At 50.7% G+C, this 26581-nt stretch overlaps 1 protein-coding gene across 1 annotated transcript in view; it reads left to right on the top strand.

The window, feature by feature from the left end:
• LOC141269287 (uncharacterized) overlaps positions 1 to 26581 on the top strand; it is a 61049-nt gene that overhangs the window by 13686 nt on the left and 20782 nt on the right. Inside the window, exon 2 of the mRNA XM_073680394.1 lies at positions 14433 to 14918. Within this exon, the coding sequence (XP_073536495.1) occupies positions 14433 to 14918 (486 nt within the window). The remainder of the gene's footprint in view (positions 1 to 14432; positions 14919 to 26581) is intronic.

A 26581-nucleotide genomic window follows, 5' to 3' on the forward strand; every position in this document is an offset into this window, starting at 1 on the left:
ATATTCACAGCATAGTGGAGTTCCCATAGAAATAATTAGGAAGAGAACAGTTTTGGGAAGGTTTTTTGATAGGATTTGCTGCAGAAAAAACTCTTCAGAAAACTTTATGTGAACATAGCCTTAATAGCCATAACGTCTTTTTCAAGCGGATTCTGCAGAAAAAAACGCAGGAAAAATGTTCAAAAGAATGAGCCTACATATTTCCATGTAAAAATGACTTGCTGTTCATATGTTCAGGCATTTGAATGTCTTTTCACCAATTCTTTCTAAGAAAAAAAAAAAACGTCAAGCGGTTAAAAGAAGTAACCTGTCCATTCTTAAGGTGTTTTCTACTCAGAAGTCACTCTGTACTTTACAAGTCAATGGGAAAACTGTAAACATTTCCAGACAACTTTTGTAATGTTTTGGAATCATTTTTACTTTAAAAAAAAAAAGCTAGTGGATTCTTCATTATTGAAAGAAGTAAGAAAATGACAGTAAAAAAAGACATCATAAAAACCATGGGAAAATCCTCCAAATAAGCTCAGGTGGCCAAAACTGTTAGAAAAAATGCTCAGGAAACAACCAAAAAAGTGACGCAAAAGATGCTTCATGAAAAAAAAAATAATCCATAAGCGTCTTTATTTGATAAGCTCAGCGGATTTGCCTGAGTTTAAAATGCGTCGTGTGCACAAAGCCTAAATGTAGACCATTCAGATATCTGGTCGTCCATTTAATGCTTGAGCGCTCCAGAAAGGCAGACTCTCTTGTAGAATGGCTTTCTCTTCCGGATCATAGTTGGGATCCCGAGTAGAAGCCCTCCTGTATCACATCCATATGCCTTAATAAAAGTGCACTGTGAAGACCCGGGGTCTTCCGTGAGCATAACGCTACTCAGACAACACAGGGTGAGGGTAAAACAGTATGGCAATACTTTATAGAACCACAAGGCGGACAATAAACAGATAGACCAGTCCCAGCAAATACCCAAGATGGTGCAACATTACACAGTCTCACCCTTCCGCTGGCTATGCCTAGGATAGAACAGTGAGATATGTACCCAGGTGACCTGAGAGTCCCAACCTGGATTTCTTCATAACGTCGCTAAGAGTTCAGGGATATTCAATGGAGCAGATCTGTATTCCTGTTGATGGAGCCATGTGTTCTCGTTTCTCTCTTGGCTGTCTCTTTTTCAAGTATCTCTGCTACAGAGGCATATGTCCCTTAAATAGTTCACAATTGCTCTTTGAAGCACACATCCACAGGTCAAGGATCAGGGATGATATTATTCCACAGGGCTCGAGTATCCACAGCTCATCCCCCCAATGTTGGCTGGCAAACACCCTACAATGGTATTTAACATATCTAACAAACATAGATTGTTCAGAATCCCTGTATGGCAGGCGATACATTGTAAGAGCTGATATAAGATGTAGATAACAGCCATTCATCAATAATCAATATCACCTCAAGTGATCAGCATTCAAGTTTATAACAACAATTGTCTGTGTTGAGCAACCAAAGAAGAACACAATTTAAAAAGTCAATATAAAAATAAAGATACAGTATATTGCTCTTGGCCATCAGAAAGTATGCCTGGCATAATTAAGAAGAAAAGCTGGGTTGTCACATGCACCATTAGGCTATGTTCACACTAGGCATTTTTATAAGCATTTTTTTTCTGTAGCAAAACCTGCTCTCTTGGCAGGAAAGAAGCTGAGTCAAAAGGGCAGGTTTTGGTGCATTTTTTGGTGCATTTTTCAGGAAAGTTCAGCTTTGCTTCCACTACAGAAGCATGAACACAGGTCACCAATGCAAGACATATGCGAAACCATATTAACCAGAATTACAAATGTAGCAGTGGGGGGAGGGGAATTGTTCAGGAATAGTTTACCTAAGACATTGGCAGTGCATTGACTTTGTAGGACACGGTTTACTTTCACACTTTGGTCTGCCATTGAGTTGGTCAGGCATTGTTCAATTTCACACCTTGGTCGGCCACAGGTATTGTTCAATCTCACACCTTGGTCGGCCACAGGTATTGTTCAATATCTCACCTTGATCGGCCACAGGTATTGTTCAATCTCACATCTTGGTCAGCCAATGTCTACTTTGTACACATCACTAATTTAATTACACTGTACTAATCCTAACTGCAAGCCTCAGGTGACCAAGACAAGATGGTAAACTTTGGAAAATCACAAAAATCAATGGGTTTCACATAATGCTGTACTTGCTTTTTTTCCCTAAAAACACAGCAAAACGTTCACACTAGGCGTTTTTTCAGCGTTTTTTGCACCACCCATTGCTTTCAATGGGTGAAAAACACTGAAAAATTGCTGAAGAAAGTGACATGATCTAGTGTGCAAAAAAACATGCAAATCACAAAATACTGAGGACATAAAAGCCAAGCTGTGTGCATGAGATTTCTGAAATCTCATAGACTTTGCTGGTACAACGCACCTGAAAATTTGCATAAAAAAGCATAAAAAAAGCTGAAAAAACAACTAGTGTGAACATAGCCTTAAACTTAATACATTTCTGGGAAAGCATGGAATAAATTAAATTTGCTGCAATGAAGAGTTCAGACAAACAGACGAGAGACTCTGCATAGCAAATATATAATGCCATTGTCCTTCGGCTGTAAGTAGCAGGTATTTCCTGTCTGACTTCTTAATGTTGCTGTTTCTTCCCATCTTGTGATCTGCGACACAATGGCCGTCCCTCTGGGCTCCTAACAACTTTTATGTATGGCGGTCAATGTTTGCATTTCTTATCAGTATATCCAGGGCTCACAATCTGTGCTGACGATAGAAAAACAAATATGCGCCAGTGCAAATCGATTTCTGGACACACAAGATGTAATAAGAATTCCCATAAGAGCGAGAACAATACTGGACACATTCTAGTATCACATGCAATATCAGAGAGGACACATACTGTCATCACGAATATCAATCTATAATCAGTGATGGAGCATGTATGAACACTGCGCACTGTAATGTAATAGGTAGGACATTATATTATCAGGTTCTAACATCACTGCACTACTATCACATAAAGAGCATTCTAATATCACTAGTGACTCGCCCCCAGAGCCGTGGGGTACTCGGCAGCTGGGCCGGTGGGTGCTGGTGGGGGATATCACGGTGGCTGGCCCGGTCCGTGGCCCAGGGCGGTCAACAAAAAAAGAAAGGGGTTTGGGTTTATATGGGGTTTTGGAATAGTTCGTGACGCCACCTGTGGTGCCTGGTAAGGTCTACCAGCGCTGCGACAGTCCTCTGAGGCCGATGTTAGGGCAGCTTATGATGGAACGGCTCCCCACAGGTGGAGCGGGCCTCAGGGCAGTGTGCGGAAATGGATGATGGTACAGATGAGAGATGGCCAGGACGGTTCATGGAGAAATGACAGACACTCACACGGGGGTTCACTTCGGTACCTTTACTGGTGTAGATGCAGGTATGGTCCAGGGTACTCGGTACGAAGGGAGCACTTCTGGACTCTCCCCAGTGAGCGGGTATAGGGCCTCCTGATCCGTGGCTTTCACTTGCTAAGCTTCTGACCTGCCTGGAGCTAGGCCTGGCTTAATTACTGTCTCTCTCTCTCTTGCACCTGCTGACCTGGTGGTAGGGCCTTCTCTTGGAGATCACTCTCCCTGGTCGCTGGCGCCTCCGTGATTCCTAGCCCTGGTACGGTAGTCAGCGTTGGTCGACCTGGGACTTGTAGTCCTCCAGGTATCCGGTGGTCCCTACTGGGTATAAAGGGACCCTGTAGGCGCGGACCCGGTGTCCGGTGTATAGTTCGGGGTGAGCCTTGTACGCTCCTCTGCCCCCACATTGCTTCTTCTCTCCTCTCGCCTTCGGCCACACTCGGGGCTCTCACTAGGCTTCAACTCGGGCTGTAGGCCTTGGCTCGCCTAACCACAGCAGCCAGCGTGCTGCGTCTTTACTGGTCTAAGTGCCAGCACACTCTCTCACAACTAACTATTAACTAAACTGAGCTGCCTGGCTCCACCCTCCATATATATATCCCTAATGGGCTCCCTCTGGTGGTGTGAGGTGGTAGGGTGGAGGTGTGTGAATTTGTGAGGGCCTCTTGTGGAGAAGTCCATCCATGCACCCTACTGGGTTCTGTGGCACCTGTGCACAGCAGGGCGCCACATTCCCCCCTAGTACAATTCAGTACTCCTGGACTGAAGCATTTTTTTCAAAACAGGTTAACAACAATAATGAATAACAGCAATAACAATAATTATAATAACAATAGAGTTACAGTATGTCCTGTAACCAGGTGTCCATTTCACCGATGAAAGAACATGAGAAACATGAGGGACCCGCCTGAAAACCCTCAACGTAGGCCCTGGGCGTGGCTACAGGGCATAAGTGATCCAGGTGCTGGACCAAGTCTTCGGCCACGCCAAACGGGTTTTTGTTCTGTGGTCAACTAAAGGGGCACTTTTGACGAGTGCAACTATTTACAGGACAGTTTTTGGCTGCTCACAGTCCTCAGCCTACAAGTCTTTTTTACTCTTGCGGGTAACTAAAGGCACACATTAATTTCAGTTTACATAATAAACAATATGCAATACCCTACTGGGTAACTATCTACACTGCAGGTATTTCTAACTTATTCCTTATACCTGGCAGGGATCTGGCCTTTTGTACTGCGTGTTGACCTACGTAGTACTGGGGTGTTGTTGATGTCTGTGTTTGCACTGTCTGCTACCCTGTCAGATCTACGTGTGGGCAAATTGTAGAACTGTCTTAACCTCTCCATGGGACTGGCAAGTACACTGATTGTTGGGCCTTCTGGCTCTGCTTCTACCGGTGATCCTTCTTCCAGGGATTCTTCCTGAGCAGGCTCTTCTGGGGCGCTTACAGGTCTGACTTGCAGTGGAGGGTCTTCAGGCTGTTGGTAGAAGTGCATCACAGGTATTATTACGGCTCCATCCAGTTGAGGCCAATCTGCCGGGAAATCTCCTAAGACAGTATGGAGTACATCTTCTTTGGGTTCTTCAGTCACTATAAGAGGTACTTCTTCCCGTGGCTTCAATAGACCTGGGCACAACTTCAAGTGGTCTCTTGAGACTGTTGCAGTTGTTTTTCCTCCATCTTTACTGATTAGACAGGTTTTTCTATTGTCGAACCTGGAATCCAACACAGTGTAAGGCTCTCTCTCCCACTGGTTGTCAAGCTTGTGGTTTCTTCTCTTTCGCTTCAGCACAACTTCTCCAGGTGTTAAGGGTTCTGCGGGTGCACTCTTGTTGTATTGTGTTTCCTGCTTATCTCTCACCCTATGTAGACTGTCTTCGACACAGACCTGCACTCTCTTGTACTGCTCCTGTCGAGTCATATCCCAGTCTTCAGTGGACATATCTGCTTCTGGCTCTACCACTCCAAGCTCGAGGTCCATGGGCGACTTTCCGGGTCTTGCTCTCATGAGGTACGCTGGAGTGCAATTGGTGGAACTCACAGGTATGTGATTGTACAGATCTACCAGGTCAGGTAGTTTGTCTGGCCACTGATTCCTTTCTTCTAGAGGTAAGGTCTTCAGCAGGTCTATGACGATATTGTTCATCTTTTCACATAGACCATTGGTTTGAGGGTGGTACGGCGTAGTCCGAATCTTCTTACACCCGTACAGATGGCAAAACTCTTTGAACAGCTCGGCTTCAAAGGCAGGGCCTTGATTCATCAGCACCTTATCCGGGTATCCATGGGGCCTGCAGAAGTATGCTTGAAACGTCCTTGCTGCAGTCTCTGCTGCCAGGTCCTTGACAGGGGCCACCACCAGGAACCGGGAGTAGTGATCCACCATGGTCAGGGCATAGGAGTAGCCTGACCTGCTGGGTGACAGCTTGACGTGATCCAGAGCGACGATCTCCAGGGGCTGGGTTGTCTTGATGGACTGCAAGGGTGCTTTCTGGCTGCTGTAGTCTTTTCTTCTGAGACTACAGGGTCCACAATCCCGGCACCACCTCTCTATGGAACTCCGCATTCCAACCCAATAAAACCGACTCTTCAGGAGGGTTTCTAGCTTCTTCCAGCCAAAGTGCCCTGCTTGATCGTGGTAGGCCTCCAACACCATCTGGATATCTGTCCTGGACACTACGATCTGCCATACCATCTCATGGGTCCTAGGGTTGACATACCTTCGGCACAGCTTCTCTCTATAGATGAACAGCCGGCTTCTCTCATTCCACAGTTGCTTGGCTTGTGGAGGAGCGTCTTTCTCCAGGGAGGAACCTTCCTGGGTTATCAGTTCTTTGATACGGCTGACAACCGGGTCGCAGTCCTGGGTCTCCTTCCAACTGTGATGAGGTAAAGGGTTTAGTGTCTTACCACGATACCTCCTGGAGGTGCGCTGCTCGTGGACCATCCCATTTCTGTGGAAGGCAGGTAGCTCAACCTCCTCCAGGTCATCCCCTTCTTCTTCAGTGTCCAACTGGTGAGGCATTCTGGATAGGGCATCGGCATTGGCGTTCTTGTGGCCTGCCCGGTACTTGATGGTGAACTGATAGTTTGACAGTCGGGCCATCCAACGCTGTTCCATGGCTCCCAACTTGGCTGTCTCCAGATGTGTCCAGGGGTTGTTGTCAGTATAGGCCGTGAACTTAGTGGAGGCTAGGTAGTGCTTGAATCATTCAGTGATGGCCCAGACCAAGGCCAGGAACTCCAACTTGAAGGAGCTATAGTTTTCTGGATTTCTCTCGGTAGGACAAAGCTTCCTGCTGGCATATGCAATCACCTTCTCTTTGCCATACTGCTTCTGACTTAACACAGCTCCTAGTCCCTCGTTGCTGGCATCAGTGTACAGCAGGAAAGGTTGACTGTAGTCAGGGTAGGCCAGGATTTCTTCGCCAGTCAGGATCTCTTTCATCACTGCAAAGGACTCAGCCTGCTCTTTACCCCACTGGAAGGGGGGGTTCTTGCCTCTGTTGGACTGTCCTATCAGGAGATTTTGCAAAGGCGCTGCCTTCTTGGTGTAGTCCTTTACAAATCTCCAGTAATACCCGAGCAGTCCCAGGAACTGACGTACCTCCTTGAGATTCCTCGGTTCTGGCCATTTCTGGATGGCAGTGACCTTCTCCGGGTCTGGTGCTACTCCTTCCGGACTGACGATGTATCCCAGGTACTGAACCTTCTGTTTGAGCAGGTGGCACTTGGAAGGCTTCAATTTCATCCCGTACCGGGACAATGCTTCAAATACCTCCGCCAGGTGCTTCAAATGGTCCTCATATGTCTTGGAGTACACTATCACGTCATCTAGGTATAACAGCACGGTCTCGAAGTTACGGTGTCCCAAACAGCACTCCATCAATCTCTGGAACGTTCCAGGGGCGTTGCAGAGTCCGAACGGCGTACTGTTGAACTCGCAGAGTCCCATCGGGGTAGTGAAGGCCGTCTTCTCCCGTTCCTCCTCAGCAACTGCTACTTGCCAGTACCCACTAGTGAGGTCAAGGGTAAAGAAGTAATTTGCAGACTTTAGTGCAGCCAGGGATTCCTCTATATGGGGCAAAGGGTAAGCATCTTTATGTGTTATGCGATTTACCTGTCTGTAATCTACACACATCCTCATGCTTCCATCCTATTTTGACCAGGACCAGGGGAGCTGCCCAGGGGCTACAGCTATCTCTTATTACCCCTGCTTTCTTCATGTCATGCAACATTTCCTTCGCTTTCTGGTAGTGTGCTGGTGGTATGGGCCTGTAATGTTCTTTGATGGGTGGATGGTCACCTGTGGGTATATGGTGTTGTACCCCTTTAATCCTCACAAAATCAAGTGGGTGTTTGCTGAATACCTGTTCGTATTCCTGGACCACCCTGTGTACCCCTTGTTTTTGATGGACAGGAGTGGCATCAGTCCCAACATGGAGCTGTTGACACCAATCCCCCACCTGGGTTTCTGAGTCATTACCCTCCACTGTGTCCAGTGAGGTTAAAGACTCTACTGTGTGTATGGCGTCATCATTCACAGTATACAATCTGGCAACAGTGGCGTATCTTGGTAATTTAACTTCCTCCTCCCCACAATTTAGGAGACATATGGGTACCCTCCCATTGCGTACGTCAACTACCCCTCTAGCAGTCAAGAGTGTAGGTCTGTGCTCCGAACTAATGGGCTCCACTACCGCCTAGTAGTTCTGTCCCTTGAGACCTATTGCTGCCCTACACCGAATCAGCATCTCACTCATTGGGGGAATCACAATGGGTATCGGGTCTGTCACCCGTACATTACCAATCTCAGCACCAGATAGCTTTACCTGTTGCTGGTACAGGAGGGCTCGAATCTCTCTCTGGAGCACCTTCCTCTGCCCTGGTTTGGCAGTGTCAGCAATCTGCTGGAGTAAAAACAACACTTCTCCCAAACAGTTACCAACAATATTTGTACCAAGTATCATATACAAGTCTGTATCAGCAGGTTTACACTCCACTACAATCAGTCCTTGGTCCTTTAGTTCCACTCTCCCCACCTTCACTGTCACATCCTTAACCCCTACTAGGTTAAGAGGAAGGCCGTTAGAGGCATACACAGAGAGGTTCTCGGGCTGGCGGCTGGAGTTCATCTACGGACCAGTATCTTTTGTAAAGGACATCAGGTATGATGGTTACCTGTGAGCCGGTGTCCAGTAATGCAGGTGTGGCTATACCGTCCAGCACGATGGACAGGAAAGGCCTTCCTCCTACAAACCGATGGTACCAGCTTGATGGGCCTGGTTGATTTACTCCTGGGTGTCGGCCCTCGGCCCCAGGGTTTGCCCGTTTAAAGGACAGTTCCGCGCTGTGTGGCCTGCCTTGCGGTAGCAGATGAAGTCTGCTGGAGGGCGACGTTGGTCGTTGGTCCTCCCACGGGGTGGCGTTGTCCTCCTCCGGGGTGGCGTTGTCCTCCTACGGGGTGGCGTTGTCCTCCTTCTTCTCCTCATCCAGGGGACATCCTCGGGGCTATCGGCGAGTAGGATCCTTCCTTCTGGCTCGGGCTCCGTCTGTAGCTGCAGGGTGCCCATGACAGTGGCCAGGGTTTTACTTAGCTGGCGCACTTCAGAGCGCAAGCTGTCCAGCTCGCTAGGGGGTACTGTTTGCGCCTTTGTTTCAGCCGTCAATGAAGGAGCAGTGGGTGCTGCGGCCACTGGGGTGGCCCCACCCTGGTAACGCTGGATAGCAGTCCCTGATGTTTCCAGGGGTTGTAGACCTTTAATAGCCATGTACTTCAGGGTGTCAAAGGTGGCATCTGGATGATCTAAGGCCCACCACCGTACGGTTCTGCTCTCCTCCTGGGACCTCAACCCCCGCATGAACTGTTCCATCAGCATTTTATTCTCATCTTGTATGCTGGCTGGACTAACCTGTTTCAAGGCCCGCAGGGCTTCCTGTAAGCGCCAGGCGTAGTCCCGGATACTGTCCTCAGGTTTCTGGACACAGTGGTAGAACCTCATCCGGAGATCTGTCTCAGTGTGGTTTTCAAACACAGTTTGCAGTCTCTTAAAGATAGTGGATACTGATTCCTGGTCTGTGGCTGGCCAGGTTTCAACTTCCCGCTCTGCGGCACCAGTCAATTGTCCCAGCACAACAGCGGCTCTCTGCTTACCAGTCATAGAATACATGTCCAGTACACCGCACATTTTTCTCTTGAACCCACACAGGGTGTCTGGTTTGCCATCATACTGGGGAAGCCATTTCACTCCAGGGATATACAGCAGGGCCATGGGTATTAACGGAGTCACGACCCCTGCTGGTGGGGCGGCCGCTCCGGCCTGTGCAGCGCTGGGCGCAAGATGGGCTTCAGGAGCGTTAACCGGTGCTCCGGCGGCTTGCTGGTCATCAGCCATGGTTGCGCCCCCCTAGTAAACCGTAGCCTACCTTCTTCACTTTTTATCAGGTAGGCCGCAGCTCCGCGGGCGACGGTCTTCTTCCAGGACCTTGCGTCGCTCGCGTCTGACGTCAGAGCGTCCACCGAACTCTTTCCAGGACCTGACGCTTCCTGGTTCGACGTCAAGGGTGGGGCGTGTCCTGGGCTTTGCACGCTTCCAGCGGTTACGCCTCTCCGATTCCCGCGGTTACGCCCCTCTTCTTCCCGCGCGGAGACAGGAATATGGCGGACAATGGTGGAAAACCTCGGAAATGGCGGGAAGTCTTCACCACAGTAAGTCTTACAGTCTTTTAAGGCGCACAGTACCCAGTGGCAACGGGCACGCAATCCTGTTCGTGATTCCAGAAGTTGACGTGCCCCCGAGGCAATGGGGTACTCGGCAGCCAGGCCGGTGGGTGCTGGTGGGGGATATCACGGTGGCTGGCCCGGTCCGTAGCCCAGGGCGGTCAACAAAAAAATAAAGAGGTTTGGGTTTATATGGGGTTTTGGAATAGCTCGTGACGCCACCTGTGGTGCCTCGTAAGGTCTACCAGCGCTGCGACAGTCCTCTGAGGCCGATGTTAGGGCAGCTTATGATGGAACGGCTCCCCACAGGTGAAGCGGGCCTCAGGGCAGCGTGCGGAAATGGATGATGGTACAGATGAGAGACGGCCAGGACAGTTCAGGGAGAAATGACAGACACTCACACGGGGGTTCGCTTCGGTACCTTTACTGGTGTAGATGCAGGTATGGTCCAGGGTACTCGGTACGAAGGGTGCACTTCTGGACTCTCCCCAGTGAGCGGGTATAGGGCCTCCTGATCCGTGGCTTTCACTTGCTAAGCTTCTGACCTGTCTGGAGCTAGGCCTGGCTTAATTACTGTCTCTCTCTCTCTTGCACCTGCTGACCTGGTGGTAGGGCCTTCTCTTGGAGATCACTCTCCCTGGTCGCTGGGGCCTCCGTGATTCCTAGCCCTGGTACGGTAGTCAGCATTGGTCGACCTGGGACTTGTAGTCCTCCAGGTATCCGGTGGTCCCTACTGGGTGTAAAGGGACCCTGTAGGCGCGGACTTGGTGTCCGGTGTATAGTTCGGGGTGAGCCTGGTACGCTCCTCTGCCCCCATGTTGCTTCTTCTCCCCTCTCGCCTTTGGCCACACTCGGGGCCCTCACTAGGCTTCAACTCGGGCTGTAGGCCTTGGCTCGCCTAAGCACAGCAGCCAGCGTGCTGCGTCTTTACTGGTCTAAGTGCCAGCACACTCTCTCACAACTAACTACTAACTAAACTGAGCTGCCTGGCTCCACCCTCCATATATATATCCCTAATGGGCTCCCTCTGGTGGTGTGAGGTGGTAGGGTGGAGGTGTGTGAATGTGTGAGGGCCTCTTGTGGAGAAGTCCATCCATGCACCCTACTGGGTTCTGTGGCACCTGTGCACAGCAGGGCGCCACACTAGCAGAAATAGATTTCTTACACCTGATGAGGCAGCTGTGTTTACTTTGACAATCCAAGTCAAAATGGCTGTATAATCCTCTATGAATGTTTAAAAGAAACCTGTCATCTGATTTATGTTGCCAAACAGTGAGCAGCATGATTTGCAGCCTGGCTGCACAATCGCAGCCAGGCATATAATTCTCTGACGTGCTCCGGCATTTAAGAGAAAATTTACTTTGAATATCTGGCCAGAGACTATAGCTGGAGACCAGACCAAACAAGTCCGGCACTGCACATTGGCCACCTATTCTCAGGGCTGCTACAGGTGATTGACAGGTTTCTCCCTATGTACACACAAGGAAGAGAAGTGTCAATCACCTGGAGCAGCACTGGAAAGGTCCGGCTGGAGGCGACACTGGACTAGTTTTTTTTTTTTGGTTATGAGTATGACCCCAGGCCATATCCACTAACCATATGTTCTCTGAAATGTCACAGCATTTCTGAGAAGAATATACCAGGCTGCAATCATGAAGCCAGGATCTGATTCCTGCTGCCCGTGTTTTTTTCCTTTTCATTTTAAAACGCACAGAATCTGCATAACTATTGTTAATATAAAGTAGAAGCTCAACACAAAGTTTATTTCATGTACCTTTGTATCTTTTTTTCATTTCCTTCTGCTCTTCTGTGCATCCAGCTTCACATAGCAGGATGGGTGGTGATATTCTTATTTGCTAAAGCTATACAGTGGGTACTGAAAGTATTCAGACCCCTTTAAATTTTTCACTCTTTGTTTCATTGCAGCCATTTGGTAAATTCTAAAAAGTTAATTTTTTTTCTCATTAATGTACACTCTGCACCCCATCTTCACTGAAATTTTCTGCAAATTCATTAAAAAAAGAAAAACTGAAGCTGAAAAACACCCCCATAGCATAATGCTGCCACCACCATGTTTCACTGTTGGGATTGTATTGGGCAGGTGATGAGCAGTGCCTGGTTTTCTCCACACATACCACTTAGAATTATCACCAAAAAGTTATATCTTCTCATCAGATCAGAGAATCTTATTTCTCATAGTCTGGGAGTCCTCCATGTGTTCTTGAGCAAACTCTATGAGGGCTTTCATATGTCTTGCACTGAGGAGAGGCTTCCTTCGGGCCACTCTGCCATAAAGGCCAGACTGGTGGAGGGCTGCAGTGATAGTTGACTTTATGGAACTTTCTCCCATCTCCCTACTGCATCTCTGGAGCTCAGCCACAGTGATCTTGCGGTTCTCCTTTACCTCTCTCACCAAGGCTCTTCTCCCACGATTGCTCAGTTTGGCTGGACGGCCAGGTCTAGGAAGACTTCTGGATTATGGAGGCTACTGTACTCTTAGGAACCTTGAGTACTGCAGAAATTCTTTTGTAACCACAATTTGTTGCCACAATTCTGTCCCTGAGCTCCTTGGGCAGTTCCTTTGAGCTCATGATTCTCATTTGGTCTGACATGCACTGTGAGCTGTGAGGTCTTATATAGACAGGTGTGTGCCTTTCTAAATCAAGTCCTATCAGTTTAATTAAACACAGCTGGACTTCAATGAAGGGGTAGAACCATCTCAAGGAGGATCACAAGGAAATGGACAGCATGTGACTTTAATATGAGTGTCTGAGCAAAGGGTCTGAATACTTATGACCATGTGATTTCTCAGTTTTTCTTTTTTAATAAATTTGCAAAAATTTCTACATTTCTGTTTTTTTCAGTCACTTTTTAGAATTTAACAAATGGCAGCAATGAAACAAAGAGTGAAACATTTAAAGGGGTCTGAATTCTTTCCGTACCCACTGTATTTCCCAGCAGCACCCTGCTTCTCCTCAGTTCTGCAGGCCCCTCATTCTGCTCTCTGCCTGCTTCCTAATAGTGATAGATGCAGCGCATATTTTATTTCTATGGATGAGGTGAACATTGATGGTTTGTATGTAGTGACTGGTATCCACTGTTTCAAAAGCATAGACTTGTCCCACAGCACTCTCGAGTAGGGATGAGCGGACCCGTGAAACTTCAGATTCTGGTATCCGATCCAAACTGTAGTTCGATTCGGATACCAGAACTGTACCCGAACTTGAACCAGAACCTCATTGAAAACAATGTAGACCTGAACTTTGGAACTGTAAAATTCTCTTTCTTTCTTTAACCTACTTCCCACAGAACTCCGAACAGTAAAATGGACTTCCAGGAGAATTCCGTGTTTGTCGTTTTGCAAAAGACACTGAACTTGTAAGTTAGGGTTCGCTCATCTCTACTCTTGAGAGGACAACAGGCAGATCAGCGCTTTCCCCTATGTACGGACGCAAAGACTAAGTCCCAAAAAACCCACTTGCTTGAAAAAGACCTGTGAAAGGTCGAAACCTTGCATTTTTTGCATGGCGGAATAAAGATGTTTTGAACCTTTATCACCTGTTTTTGGACTTGTCTACCACAAATGATTTGACCCACTATTTGACTAATATTCATTACTATGATGCCACCTTTCAATGGTGTTCTTGGGGATCTTCAGGGCATAGTTATGCTCTCTGATGCAGAGGACGCAGAGCTGAGCATTGCATAGCTGAGTTGTGCTATAATCTGACTGTCAGGGCAATGAGGATGCCGTGAGAGAGGCTAGGGGATGTTTAATTAGACAGGGTCATCGCTAAATCTGTTTTTCATGAATTAGACAGGGTCATTAGGTGCAGATTATGCTGATATTATTGGGATCTCCATAGAAAAACATAGCTGAGCAGTGCTACTCCCTGGCTGTCAGATGTTTTATTAGAGTCATTAGGTGAACTGAGCAAACTCAGCAACAGCATTAGAACTACTGAAGGATGGGTCAATGGGTGACAGAGGGTAATGAGAGCACTGGGGGTCATTATTAGGGGGTGATAGCTGCAAATCAGTATAGGTTGTATTGGAACAAATTATTAATTATTGGCAGAAATGATTAATTATGTACGGTAAGTACAGAGAACAGAGATTACATTCTGATTTTGGGTAATAAACTCTTTAACTGTGCTGAAACCTCAAGAACAAAAGAGGTTACAGTAGTCCAAGTGGGTAATGAGGAGCACAGTTTTATTTTATGATATTTTTCTCTGTAATGATTTATTATTGGATAAGATGTGACACAAAAAGTTTTTATAATAGTTTTTTATCTACAGTCTCCCAAGGTCAGAACTTCATGATAAGAAACCTCCAGCTGGACAAGTGTATCCATGCGGCTGAAGACACTGGTAGAGTATCATTGGCCAAGTGTAAAATTACTTCTGATCATCAGTACTGGACCTGGGACCTAGGCTCCAACTTCATCATCAATGTCCATAGTAACAAGTGTCTAACAGTGATGAAATCCCAAAACCTTCACACCCTGAAGATAGAATCTTGTGAGGGGAGAAGGAACCAGGCATGGATGTGTGACTCAAGGGGTTACCTTACACTCTATGGTCACAACTTACATCTGACTGCCAAGCAAGGGACCAAAAAAGTGTTCATGTCAAGTGGAGTGGATAAGTTCAGCAAATGGAAAACACTGTTGGATTCATCGGTTTGTGGAGAGAGCCATACTCCAGGGAGCTTCACCCCAGCATCTTCTCCAGAGCAAAGTACCAAGAAGGATCCACTGCAAGTGACAACAGTATCGTACGAAAGTAAGACAAGAAATGCATTATAGGGGCAATTTCTCATCTAAAGTGCATTATTAGCAGTTATAACATGGATAATGATAATGCATTTATTGTAATATTAATCATGGGACAATTTCATTACAGCTGGAAACCCACATCCAGTTTTTAATACAGATTTTAGGAAAAGGGCAAAAAGAGATTAGACAAAAAAAGTTTAAGTGTCATCTTAATATTTCTCATTTTCTTTATATCTATTCCTTGCTTTGGCTCATAAATCTTCAACAAAAGCTGCCACAAAAACTGAATGTGTGATTCCAGTCTAATACTGAGTAGAGACGGGCATATTTTTGGTCATTGTGCTGTCCGTGTACCCAATGGACCCCACAAGGACAGCACCCGTCCTCAATGCAACCTGCACAAAGAGCTGCACATAGGCCCAGTTACGTCCATTATTTGCTTTGTTTTTGGTCTGACTAGTCAACATTTATATAGTGCATACCATAGGGAAATCTCCCAGCATTTGCCCAAAATGTAAAGGCTTAATGTATTCCTCTGTTTGCCATAAGGTGGCATATGTCATCCATAGGTTCATGGACAATCTGTAAAAAGAACAGATACCACATTTACCCAAAAACTGGTGTGTGAAAGAGGCCATTAAGTGAGTCAGCAACCCAAATTTATACTTCAAACTAACCACATGGCCTTGAAGGAGATGGAGCAATAATAAAAATTGTTCTTGTTTTCAAATCTGTTACTCAAAATAAAAGCTTAGAGTATACATGCAAATTGTGCATAGTGCATAGTGCACCCTTGGCGTGGCTAAATGCCTCAGTGCATCGTTCCACCCACTTATTTAGACTATTGCCACTCCTCTGTTGATTGACAGCGCTGGTTTACCTAGAGCCAGCACTGTATTAAAATACACCTCCATTATGTGATCACTGTCCTTGTGCAGGAGAGAGCACACAAATCACAATCTACTTGCAGCTGATATTACAGCGCAGGTATACATGAGCGATGTCATCAGCGAGGAAAGAGTGATTTGTGTGCTCTCTTCAGCATTGAAATCATAGCAAAGGACACAAGCAATGTCAGAAGCGAGGAGAGAGTGATTTATATGCTCTCTTCTGCACTGAAGTCATAGCAAAGGACACAAGCAATGTCAGAAGCAAGGAGAGAGTGATTTGCGTGCTCTCTACTACCCAGTGATTACAGAATGGAGGTTTATCTTCAGACTGTGTAACATGGTGTGGGACAGTAGCCGTGAGCGAGCCACTAGTCTCTTTCACCCTGGCACGTTACACGAAGGTGGAGGTCCTGGCTGAGTCTGTGGGCTTTTGCTGTGAGGGAACCACATGTAATCAATGTTGCTGGTTTTCCAGGACCAGATGTTTTACATGATGAGAAACCTCAATGAGAGAGACCACCATTTAAAAATAAACTTTTTACTGAATGGAACGTGGTAGGAGCATTTACCACACATTCCTTTTTGCTCTCTTTATTTGTCCTCTGTATTCACTGTTTCTCACTACTTCACCACAATCCAGCTCGATGCTACAGTCCTGTTTAGTAAGAGTCCTTTACTCTTCTTTCCCCTTTGGGGAGCTATGGTGCCAGTGACGCGCCCCTGGGCCTGCTGTATCGCGCAGCGTCCCGCGCACGGGGGCTTACCCGGAACCGGATCAGATGAGGGTTGTAGTCTCCGAGTGGCGGGGACCCGGTCCGTGCCCAGGGAGTCAAACTCAGTGTGTGGCAGTCTTGATAGATGTTATTTGAGTGTCGACTACGCCACCCGTTGATTTGCAGCTATGGAGCTGCCGCTGCAGGGCAGACCGCTGAGGCCGGTGTAGAATGGTGCAGCGTGATAGTATAACCCCCAACGGGAGGGGTATGGCCTCAGGGCAGCCGACGTGGAAGATGGGGGGTAGCAGGAACCACTCAGAGACGGTGCGGTGTAATTCAGGGTCTTTACTGGTAACAACGATAGACCCTCCCGGAGTACTTGCTAGCGAACGGGGCCTGGTCAGTCCTTGAGCAGATGGGATCTCCCCTGGCCAGGCGGAGTTGTAGGCCTCCCAAACTGACTGTACTCTTCTGGCTACCTTGCTAGAAGCGGATATAAGTAGCCCACGTCCCTGAGTGTACCGTGTGGTGCTCACCCGTATGGCCGGTGACTCGGGGCCTTCTAATGGCTTCCGCTCCACGGTGGCGGTGCTGGTCCCACGCGTGTGACCGTGCCTTCGGGTTTCTGGGCCTGAGGACCTGAAATCCCCTGCCGGTCGGCTTCTGCTGCTGGGTAAGAGTTAGTCCCCACAGCCTCGGACGCCGGGTCCGGTAAGAAAGCTTCTCAGTCAGGGCGAGCTCTGCAGCTGCCAGCCCCTGACTCGTAGTAGTATTGCTCCCACTGAGCTTCTGCTGTTTCCTCCTATCACTGTTTCTCGTCTCTACTCTCCCTGACTGACTAACCCTGCCTCAGCCCCGGGTTTATACAGGGGAAGTTCTTCCCCTCCCAAGACTGGGCAGGAGGTGTGGCATGCACAGGATCCCTGACCAAAGGACCTCCCACCTGCTCTCAGACATAACATTACATCACTGTGGAAACCAGACCCATGGGGTGCCACATTCCCCCCTAGTAAAATTTAGTACTCCGGGACTAAACATATTTTAGAAAAACATAACAAGATATAACAATAACAATACAATAAAGAAACACATAAAGGTGGTCACGGCATGTCCGTAACCGGGTGCAGTCTTTGAAGAAAGCAAGGTGTCCTTTTCACCAAAACAGGGAGACGTAACCAGGTAGGGGTCTGTCCTGCCCCGAGTCCTTAACAGTCTTTAGTCCGTCCTGGGTTACGCTCCAACCATGTACAAAGGATTCCCGGTAAATCCACCAAAGACTCCCATAAATTACTAGAAACACATAATTATTTACAGGATATGGCCGCTCTCAGTCCTCGGCCAGTGGGGATAAGGAATGGCTGCTCACAGTCCTCAGCCTGGTTTAAGATAGGGGCACATGGGGAACAATTCACTAATCCCAACGGGGACCATATTTTAATTAGCAGCAGTCCTTGTACCCTTACGGGTAACTATTTACAGCTCTTTATTCACGCTACTTCCCTTCAGTAGCTATGTCCTCTTTGTGCTCCCTCCTGAGGGTAGTCCTCAGACCCGTCCGGGTCCTCTTGGCTTTCCTCGTATTGGTAGTACTGCAGCTCCTCCTCTTTTAGCTGGGTTAGTATCTCTGCGACAGTCCTCCTCCCAGGTGGCCAGGACTTTACCCCCCTTTGGGCTGCCCCGGTTAATTGGGCCACCAGGATGCTCACTTTTTGCTCCTCTGTGAGGGGGTACACCTGGAATAGGCTATCCAGCTTTTCTCTAAAGTCATGCAGGGTATGTGACTCCCCTGAGTACTGGGGTAGCCAGGCTGCCCCCGGGATATAGGGCATGGTGAAAGGCATGATCGCAACAGCGGTGGCGCTGGCGGGGGTTGAAGCGGTGAAGCTCTCCTCCGTATCCGACATCCTTCTCCCCCCTAGTGGACCGTGGCCTACCTTGCGATGATCCTCTTCCGTAGGCCGCGGCTCCGCAGTGGATCGTCAGGGTTGAGGACCTTCCGTCGCGCTCCTGTGACGTCGGCGTCTGCTGGGCTCCTTCCAGGACCTTACGCAACGTCCGGACGTGAGGCGGGGCTTCAGTTCTCGCGCGCTTTCGGAGTCCACGCCCCTCTTCTTCCCGCGCGGCGTCTTCAAGATGGCGTCCAACGGCGGGAAAACTCCACGGATGGCGGGAAGAAGGCCGAAGATGGCGCCGGATGGCGGGAAAACTTCGCGGATGGCGGGAAGAATGTAGAAGATGGCGCCGGATGGCGGGAATCTTCACCACTGGTAAGTTTGAACAGTCTTTTTCAGGCACGCAGTACCCGGTGGTTGCGGGCACGAAATCCTGCCGACTACGCCAAAGGTTGACGCGCCCCTGGGCCTGCTGTATCGCGCAGCGTCCCACGCACGGGGGCTTACCCGGAACCGGATCAGATGAGGGTTGTAGTCTCCGAGTGGCGGGGACCCGGTCCGTGCCCAGGGAGTCAAACTCAGTGTGTGGCAGTCTTGATAGATGTTATTTGAGTGTCGACTACGCCACCCGTTGATTTGCAGCTATGGAGCTGCCGCTGCAGGGCAGACCGCTGAGGCCGGTGTAGAATGGTGCAGCGTGATAGTATAACCCCCAACGGGAGGGGTATGGCCTCAGGGCAGCCGACGTGGAAGATGGGGGGTAGCAGGAACCACTCAGAGACGGTGCAGTGTAATTCAGGGTCTTTACTGGTAACAACGATAGACCCTCCCGGAGTACTTGCTAGCGAACGGGGCCTGGTCAGTCCTTGAGCAGATGGGATCTCCCCTGGCCAGGCGGAGTTGTAGGCCTCCCAAACTGACTGTACTCTTCTGGCTACCTTGCTAGAAGCGGATATAAGTAGCCCACGTCCCTGAGTGTACCGTGTGGTGCTCACCCGTATGGCCGGTGACTCGGGGCCTTCTAATGGCTTCCGCTCCACGGTGGCGGTGCTGGTCCCACGCGTGTGACCGTGCCTTCGGGTTTCTGGGCCTGAGGACCTGAAATCCCCTGCCGGTCGGCTTCTGCTGCTGGGTAAGAGTTAGTCCCCACATCCTCGGACGCCGGGTCCGGTAAGAAAGCTTCTCAGTCAGGGCGAGCTCTGCAGCTGCCAGCCCCTGACTCGTAGTAGTATTGCTCCCACTGAGCTTCTGCTGTTTCCTCCTATCACTGTTTCTCGTCTCTACTCTCCCTGACTGACTAACCCTGCCTCAGCCCCGGGTTTATACAGGGGAAGTTCTTCCCCTCCCAAGACTGGGCAGGAGGTGTGGCATGCACAGGATCCCTGACCAAAGGACCTCCCACCTGCTCTCAGACATAACATTACATCACTGTGGAAACCAGACCCCTGGGGTGCCACACCAGTATGGCCAGTACTTATCTTCTCTAGTGCTGACGCTCTGGAACTACCACCCGGGACACTCTACTCGTCTCACGTACTTAGTTTCGTATAGAGCCCATTACCTTCAGGAGTTATAGACTCTGAGCTTCACTGCTAGGTGTCCTATCCTAGGACCTGTCTCTGGCAAATCACTCTGTCTCTCAGTCACTGCTGCTCCAGATTATGCTATCCCTTTTCCTCTGGTCTCACTCACTTTAGGGAAACCCAGCGATGCAGCTCTGCTCACTTTGGACCTTAGGTCCTTTCTGTAAGCACTCCAGGCCCTATCTGTCTTCTTGAAAGGAAACTGTCACTTTCCCTTCAGTCTAGGCCAGGGGTCTCAAACACGCTTGCCGGGGGCCGCATGCGGCCCTTCAGGCTGCTTCATGCGGCCCGCAGGCACCATAGACCCCGATCGCGGCCTGGTCCAGGAGCTGCCGACAGCTGCACAGCAATACCAGTGCCAGCCGCCGGCCTATTAGAGGCTAGTGACGCGCCCCTGGGCCTTCTGTGTCGTGCGGCATCGCGCGCACGGGGGCTTACCCGGAGCCGGATCAGATGGGGGTAGTAGTCTCGTGGCGGTGACCCGGTCCGTGCCCAGGGAGTCAAACTAAGCGGCGAGTCTATTAGCAGTAGATGTTAGGATGTGTGTCGACTACGCCACCCGTTGATTTGCGGTCACAAGGCCGCCACTGCAGAACAGTCCGCTGAGGCCGGTGGTATGTGTGCAGCAGGGATGGTATAACCCCCAACGGGAGGGGTATGGCCTCAGGGCAGCAGGTATAGATGATGGAGGTTATGATGGTGCGGTAAGGAGGCACAGAGACGTGGGATGCAGTTTCAGGGTTTTTACTCACTGATGTTGCTTTAGTCACTCTGGCCTTGAGTGACCACCCGAGCCGTGCTGCGTCCACCAGGTGTGGGACTCGGCTAACCCCCAGGCAGTTCCGGAGCGTGGTCCTGAGCTCCCTTCTCTCTCTCTCTCTGCTGGCCGTTCCCACCAGGGATCCACCTTTGTCCGGCTCCCTCGGGTCTCTTGGTGGTTAAACCTTCTCTGGCTTCCCTGACCCTACTCGTGGTGTGCCTTCCTGGTGGATATGGTGAGGGTCGTGGCAAAACTTGACCACGACCTCCGGTTCCTGGCTAAGGGTTACTTTTGCCTCCGCCAGCTTGGGATCCGGTGCCCCTTTCTGCCAACCCTTCACCCTCTCTGGTTTGATTCTGGGATCTTGGGATTCCCTCTGACTCTGCCTCTCTGGGTCCTTCTTCCTCCTCTCTTCATGCTTCAGGCCTGGCCCTGGAGCTGGGCCCAGCCGGAGCCACAGCTCCCTGTCAGCCCTCCTGGCTGAGCTCCTCTGCTCTGCTCCTCCTCAGACTGACTAAAAAGACCCAAAAAGACCCTATTCTAAGATGGTGCCCACCATATATACTCCCTCTATGTGTGAGCCCAGGTGACTAGCACCCAATGAGCTCCTAGCTTTACCCAGAGTACTCCCCCTATCTGCCCCTACACTACTGGGATGTTCCACCCCCCTCCCACTCCAGCCAGGGACAGACGCTGTCGTACCTGCACATTTACTTGGTGGGAGTACCGTAGTTCTGTCCCCCGGAAATGGGATGTATGTAGTGCATGCAGCCTACTGAGCTCAGTCCCACACTCCATCCTTACCCGGGAGTGGAATACCACACCTCTGGAGTGAGGTGCAATACCCCTGTAGCAGCCGAGTCCTCAGGGTGCTACATTCCCCCCTGGTAAACCACAGCACGTCCTCGGGCTGTAAAAGAATAAACATACCAAAAACATACAAAATTTTTGCAAAAACATACACAACAGGTATAAAACACTATAACATTATCAGACTCTAGCAATAAAAACTTCTTCATATAAAACTCTTTCAGATAAATATTCTTGAGCTTCTGGCCACTGTGCACTTGTGACCAGGTAAAAAAGTGCAACAGTCACTTGAAGAAAAACAGTTCTTCTATAAAACCAGTAGGGGGCGCCTTAGGAAGCGCAACTATATACAAGGGTATGGCCGCTCTCAGTCCTCGGCCAGTGGGGAAAAGGGATGGCTGCTCACAGTCCTCAGCCTGTTTAGGGATAGGGACTCACGGGTAACAGTTTGCTGGTCCCAACGGGGACTATATTTTAACAGCAGCAGTTCTTGTACCCTTACGGGTAACTATTTACAGTTCCACTTTACCGTACTTCAGTAACGGCGTCCTCCTGCTCCTTCTTGCGGGTAACCTTCAAACCCGTCCGGGTTCTCTTGTTCCTCGCACTGTAGCTCTCTCTCGGTCAGACGGTGCACATGGAGAGCATATGGACCTTTGGCACATTGATGCCGGGTGAAGGTGACCTCATCACCCAGGTAAAGATCTCGTCCTCTGTGTCCCTCCGGCAGGTGGGACTCGACATCTCGGCGGGTCACGAAGACGTCGCCGGGGGTGCGGTGATCCCGGATGAAGCCCCAACCGTGCTGCAGTTGGAATTTAATTACAGTCCCGGTGGCATGGGGACCGTGGGCTGCACGGGGGTTCCGTCGGGTCCGGCTCTTCTGTTCTGCACTCTGCACTTGCAGCCGCTCCTCGCGGACCCGCCTTTCCCGCCGCTCCCGGTCGAAGACCTCCAGCTGTCGCCGGCAGCATTCTGCTCGCTGGGCTGCGGCCGCCCGGGTCTCTTGGGTAAAGCCGATGAGGTTCTCCCCGGTGGGGTCCCATTCAAATTGGGCCTCCTCCAACGGGAGCGGGACGATCTTGACAGGCGCCGGAGCCGGAATCAGGGGCTCATCCAGGGGCCTTTCCTGCCGGAGTCGGGGATGGTAGTACTCCGGTGGCCACTCAAGGGGCTGCCCACCCGGCCAAGTGTGCTGGGCGAACAAATCCTCACCCAGGTGCGGCACTGTTGAGGTTGAGAGCGCGGTGGTGGCAGCGGCGCCCGGGTTCACCAGGCCTTGCGACCAGGCTGGGGGCACCCTGAAGGAAAAGGGCACTGTTGAGACGGCGGCGCCCGGGGGTACTTGACCTTGCGACCAGGCCAGCGACTTGGTGGAGGTAGAGGGCGCTGTTGGAACTGCGGCGCCCGGGGGTACTCGGCCCTGCGACCAGGCCGGTGGCGTCTCCTGCTTCGCCGCGCTCGGGGTCGAGGCGCGTGACGTCACAGGGGGCGTGGTCGCGGCTCCTGCTTGAGGCCTAGTCTGGAGCGGTAGCGGTGCAGCGACGAGCACGGTAGGGGGAATTTCGGGCTCTGCGACGGGGAGCTGGGGCAGGCTCACGGTTTCTCGGCTTGGGGTAGTAACGTCCCCTTTACCTGCCTCCGCTTCTTCAGCTCCTTCCACTGCGTCGTCTCCGGCCTTCATTCCTCCTGCACCATCCTCAGAGGCGGTCGGACTCCTCGTTTCGGGTGGCGTGCTCCGCTCGCGGGTTCCAGCCTGCTGGGCCATCTCCCTGCTCCACGCAGTCAGCGTTTCTTGCTGCACCTGGGCCATCCTCCGTGCGAGGCCCTCCAGCGCGGTCTGTGCACGCTCCCGGTCTCGGGGGAGCTGTGCCAGGATCTCCACCAGGTCTTGTGGGGTAGTAGCTTGCAACAGGCTCCTGACCACAGGGTCGGTGCTGCCTGACTCTCCCTCCATCTCCGGGTACGGCTTCTCCAGGCTTCTCCAGACTCCTCCAGGCTGCACCCATCTTCTTGGTTTTGTTCTGTATCCGCCCATACTGAGGGCGGTCCTGGGGCAACTTGGTGATTGTCAGTTCCAGGGGCAGTTCCCCCACGCTGATAGACATCTCTTTTATTGCAGTCTCTGCTGGTGGGGGCGGTCCTCGTTTTTTGGCGCCATTCTTGGTCCTGGTCCACGATGGGAGGTGGCCTCTTGCCACCCTCTGGCACGCCCATAATGGCGTCCGCTCTGCCAGGGCGGGAAATCTTCTCAGATGGCGGGAACCGCTTCCCAATGGCGGGAAACTCTGTGGATGGCGGGAAAAGACTGCAGATGGCGGGCAAGCGGCGGGAAACGACTCCGGACGACGTCCGATGGCGGGGACCCTCCGGAATTGGCGGGAGACTTCTTTTTACGGTACAGATAAACTTTTCTTCAGGCACGCAGTACCCGGTGGTTGCGGGCACGTGATCCTGCCGACTACGCCAAAGTTGACGCGCCCCTGGGCCTTCTGTGTCGTGCGGCATCGCGCGCACGGGGGCTTACCCGGAGCCGGATCAGATGGGGGTAGTAGTCTCGTGGCGGTGACCCGGTCCGTGCCCAGGGAGTCAAACTAAGCGGCGAGTCTATTAGCAGTAGATGTTAGGATGTGTGTCGACTACGCCACCCGTTGATTTGCGGTCACAAGGCCGCCGCTGCAGAACAGTCCGCTGAGGCCGGTGGTATGTGTGCAGCAGGGATGGTATAACCCCCAACGGGAGGGGTATGGCCTCAGGGCAGCAGGTGTAGATGATGGAGGTTATGATGGTGCGGTAAGGAGGCACAGAGACGTGGGATGCAGTTTCAGGGTTTTTACTCACTGATGTTGCTTTAGTCACTCTGGCCTTGAGTGACCACCCGAGCCGTGCTGCGTCCACCAGGTGTGGGACTCGGCTAACCCCCAGGCAGTTCCGGAGCGTGGTCCTGAGCTCCCTTCTCTCTCTCTCTCTGCTGGCCGTTCCCACCAGGGATCCACCTTTGTCCGGCTCCCTCGGGTCTCTTGGTGGTTAAACCTTCTCTGGCTTCCCTGACCCTACTCGTGGTGTGCCTTCCTGGTGAATATGGTGAGGGTCGTGGCAAAACTTGACCACGACCTCCGGTTCCTGGCTAAGGGTTACTTTTGCCTCCGCCAGCTTGGGATCCGGTGCCCCTTTCTGCCAACCCTTCACCCTCTCTGGTTTGATTCTGGGATCTTGGGGTTCCCTCTGACTCTGCCTCTCTGGGTCCTTCTTCCTCCTCTCTTCATGCTTCAGGCCTGGCCCTGGAGCTGGGCCCAGCCGGAGCCACAGCTCCCTGTCAGCCCTCCTGGCTGAGCTCCTCTGCTCTGCTCCTCCTCAGACTGACTAAAAAGACCCAAAAAGACCCTATTCTAAGATGGTGCCCACCATATATACTCCCTCTATGTGTGAGCCCAGGTGACTAGCACCCAATGAGCTCCTAGCTTTACCCAGAGTACTCCCCCTATCTGCCCCTACACTACTGGGATGTTCCACCCCCCTCCCACTCCAGCCAGGGACAGACGCTGTCGTACCTGCACATTTACTTGGTGGGAGTACCGTAGTTCTGTCCCCCGGAAATGGGATGTATGTAGTGCATGCAGCCTACTGAGCTCAGTCCCACACTCCATCCTTACCCGGGAGTGGAATACCACACCTCTGGAGTGAGGTGCAATACCCCTGTAGCAGCCGAGTCCTCAGGGTGCTACACTAGCAGCTGACATCTGCGTTCCAGCGCAGCAGCGTATGACGTCACTGACACGCGCAGATGTCAGCTGCTGGGCTCTGATAGGCCGGCGGCTGCCACTGGTATTGCTGTGCAGAGAGCCGGTCTCTGCGCGGCAATACACTGAACTGAAGCACAGCTGCCGGCAGATCCTGGACCGGGCCACGATCGGGGACTATGGTGCCTGCGGGCCACAGGTGCAGAAAGGACGCAGAGGGAACGGAGGACTGGTGAGAAGAATCTTTTTTTTTTTCTCTTGTATGTGTAGAACGGCACAAGGGACAGTCCTCCAAGATGGAGACCAGGCTGGGGACAGTCCTAAAAGATGGGGACCAGGCTGGGGACAGTCCTAAAAGATGAGGACCAGGCTGGGGACAGTCCTAAAAGATGGGGACCAGGCTGGGGACAGTCCTAAAACATGGGGACCAGGCTGACGACAGTCCTAAAAGATGGGGACCAGGCTGGGGACAGTTCTAAAACATGAGGATCAGGCTGGGGACAGTCCTAAAACATGGGGACCAGTCTGGGGACAGTCCTAAAAGATGGGGACCAGGCTGGGGACAGTCCTAAAACATGGGGACCAGGTTGGGGACAGTCCTAAAACATGGGGACCAGGCTGACGACAGTCCTAAAAGATGGGGACCAGGCTGGGGACAGTTCTAAAACATGAGGACCAGGCTGGGGACAGTCCTAAAACATGGGGACCAGGCTGGAGACAGTCCTAAAAGATGGGGACCAGGCTGGGGACAGTCCTAAAACATGGGGACCAGTCTGGGGACAGTCCTAAAAGATGGGGACCAGGCTGGGGACAGTCCTAAAACATGGGGACCAGGCTGGGGACAGTCCTAAAACATGGGGACCAGGCTGGGGATAGTCCTAAAACATGGGGACCAGGCTGGAGACATTACTACAAGAGGGGGACCAGGATGGGGACATTCCTAGAAGATGGGGACATTACAACAAGATGGGGACCAGAATGGGGCATTACTACAAGATGAGGACATATCTACAATATGGGGACCGGTATGTGACATTATGACAAGATGGGGACAAAGATGGGGGACATTACAAGATGCAGACCAGGGTGGGGCACATTACTACAAGATTTTGGCAGCAAAACTTCAAAATAAAGCATGAAAAAATATTTTGCCACTAAAAATGCTGCTTTATATCTAAAGTAAAGTAAACAAAAAAAGTGCATGTTTTATTATCGCCACATCCATAATGACCCAAGCTATTAAAAATAAAATAGCAAAAATGTTCAAAAAAATGGTATC

The sequence above is a fragment of the Phyllobates terribilis genome, unplaced genomic scaffold (genome assembly GCF_046119375.1).
Source record: "Phyllobates terribilis strain yellow unplaced genomic scaffold, ASM4611937v1 Scaffold_1__5_contigs__length_1240528914, whole genome shotgun sequence".
Classification (NCBI taxonomy): Eukaryota; Metazoa; Chordata; class Amphibia; order Anura; family Dendrobatidae; genus Phyllobates; species Phyllobates terribilis.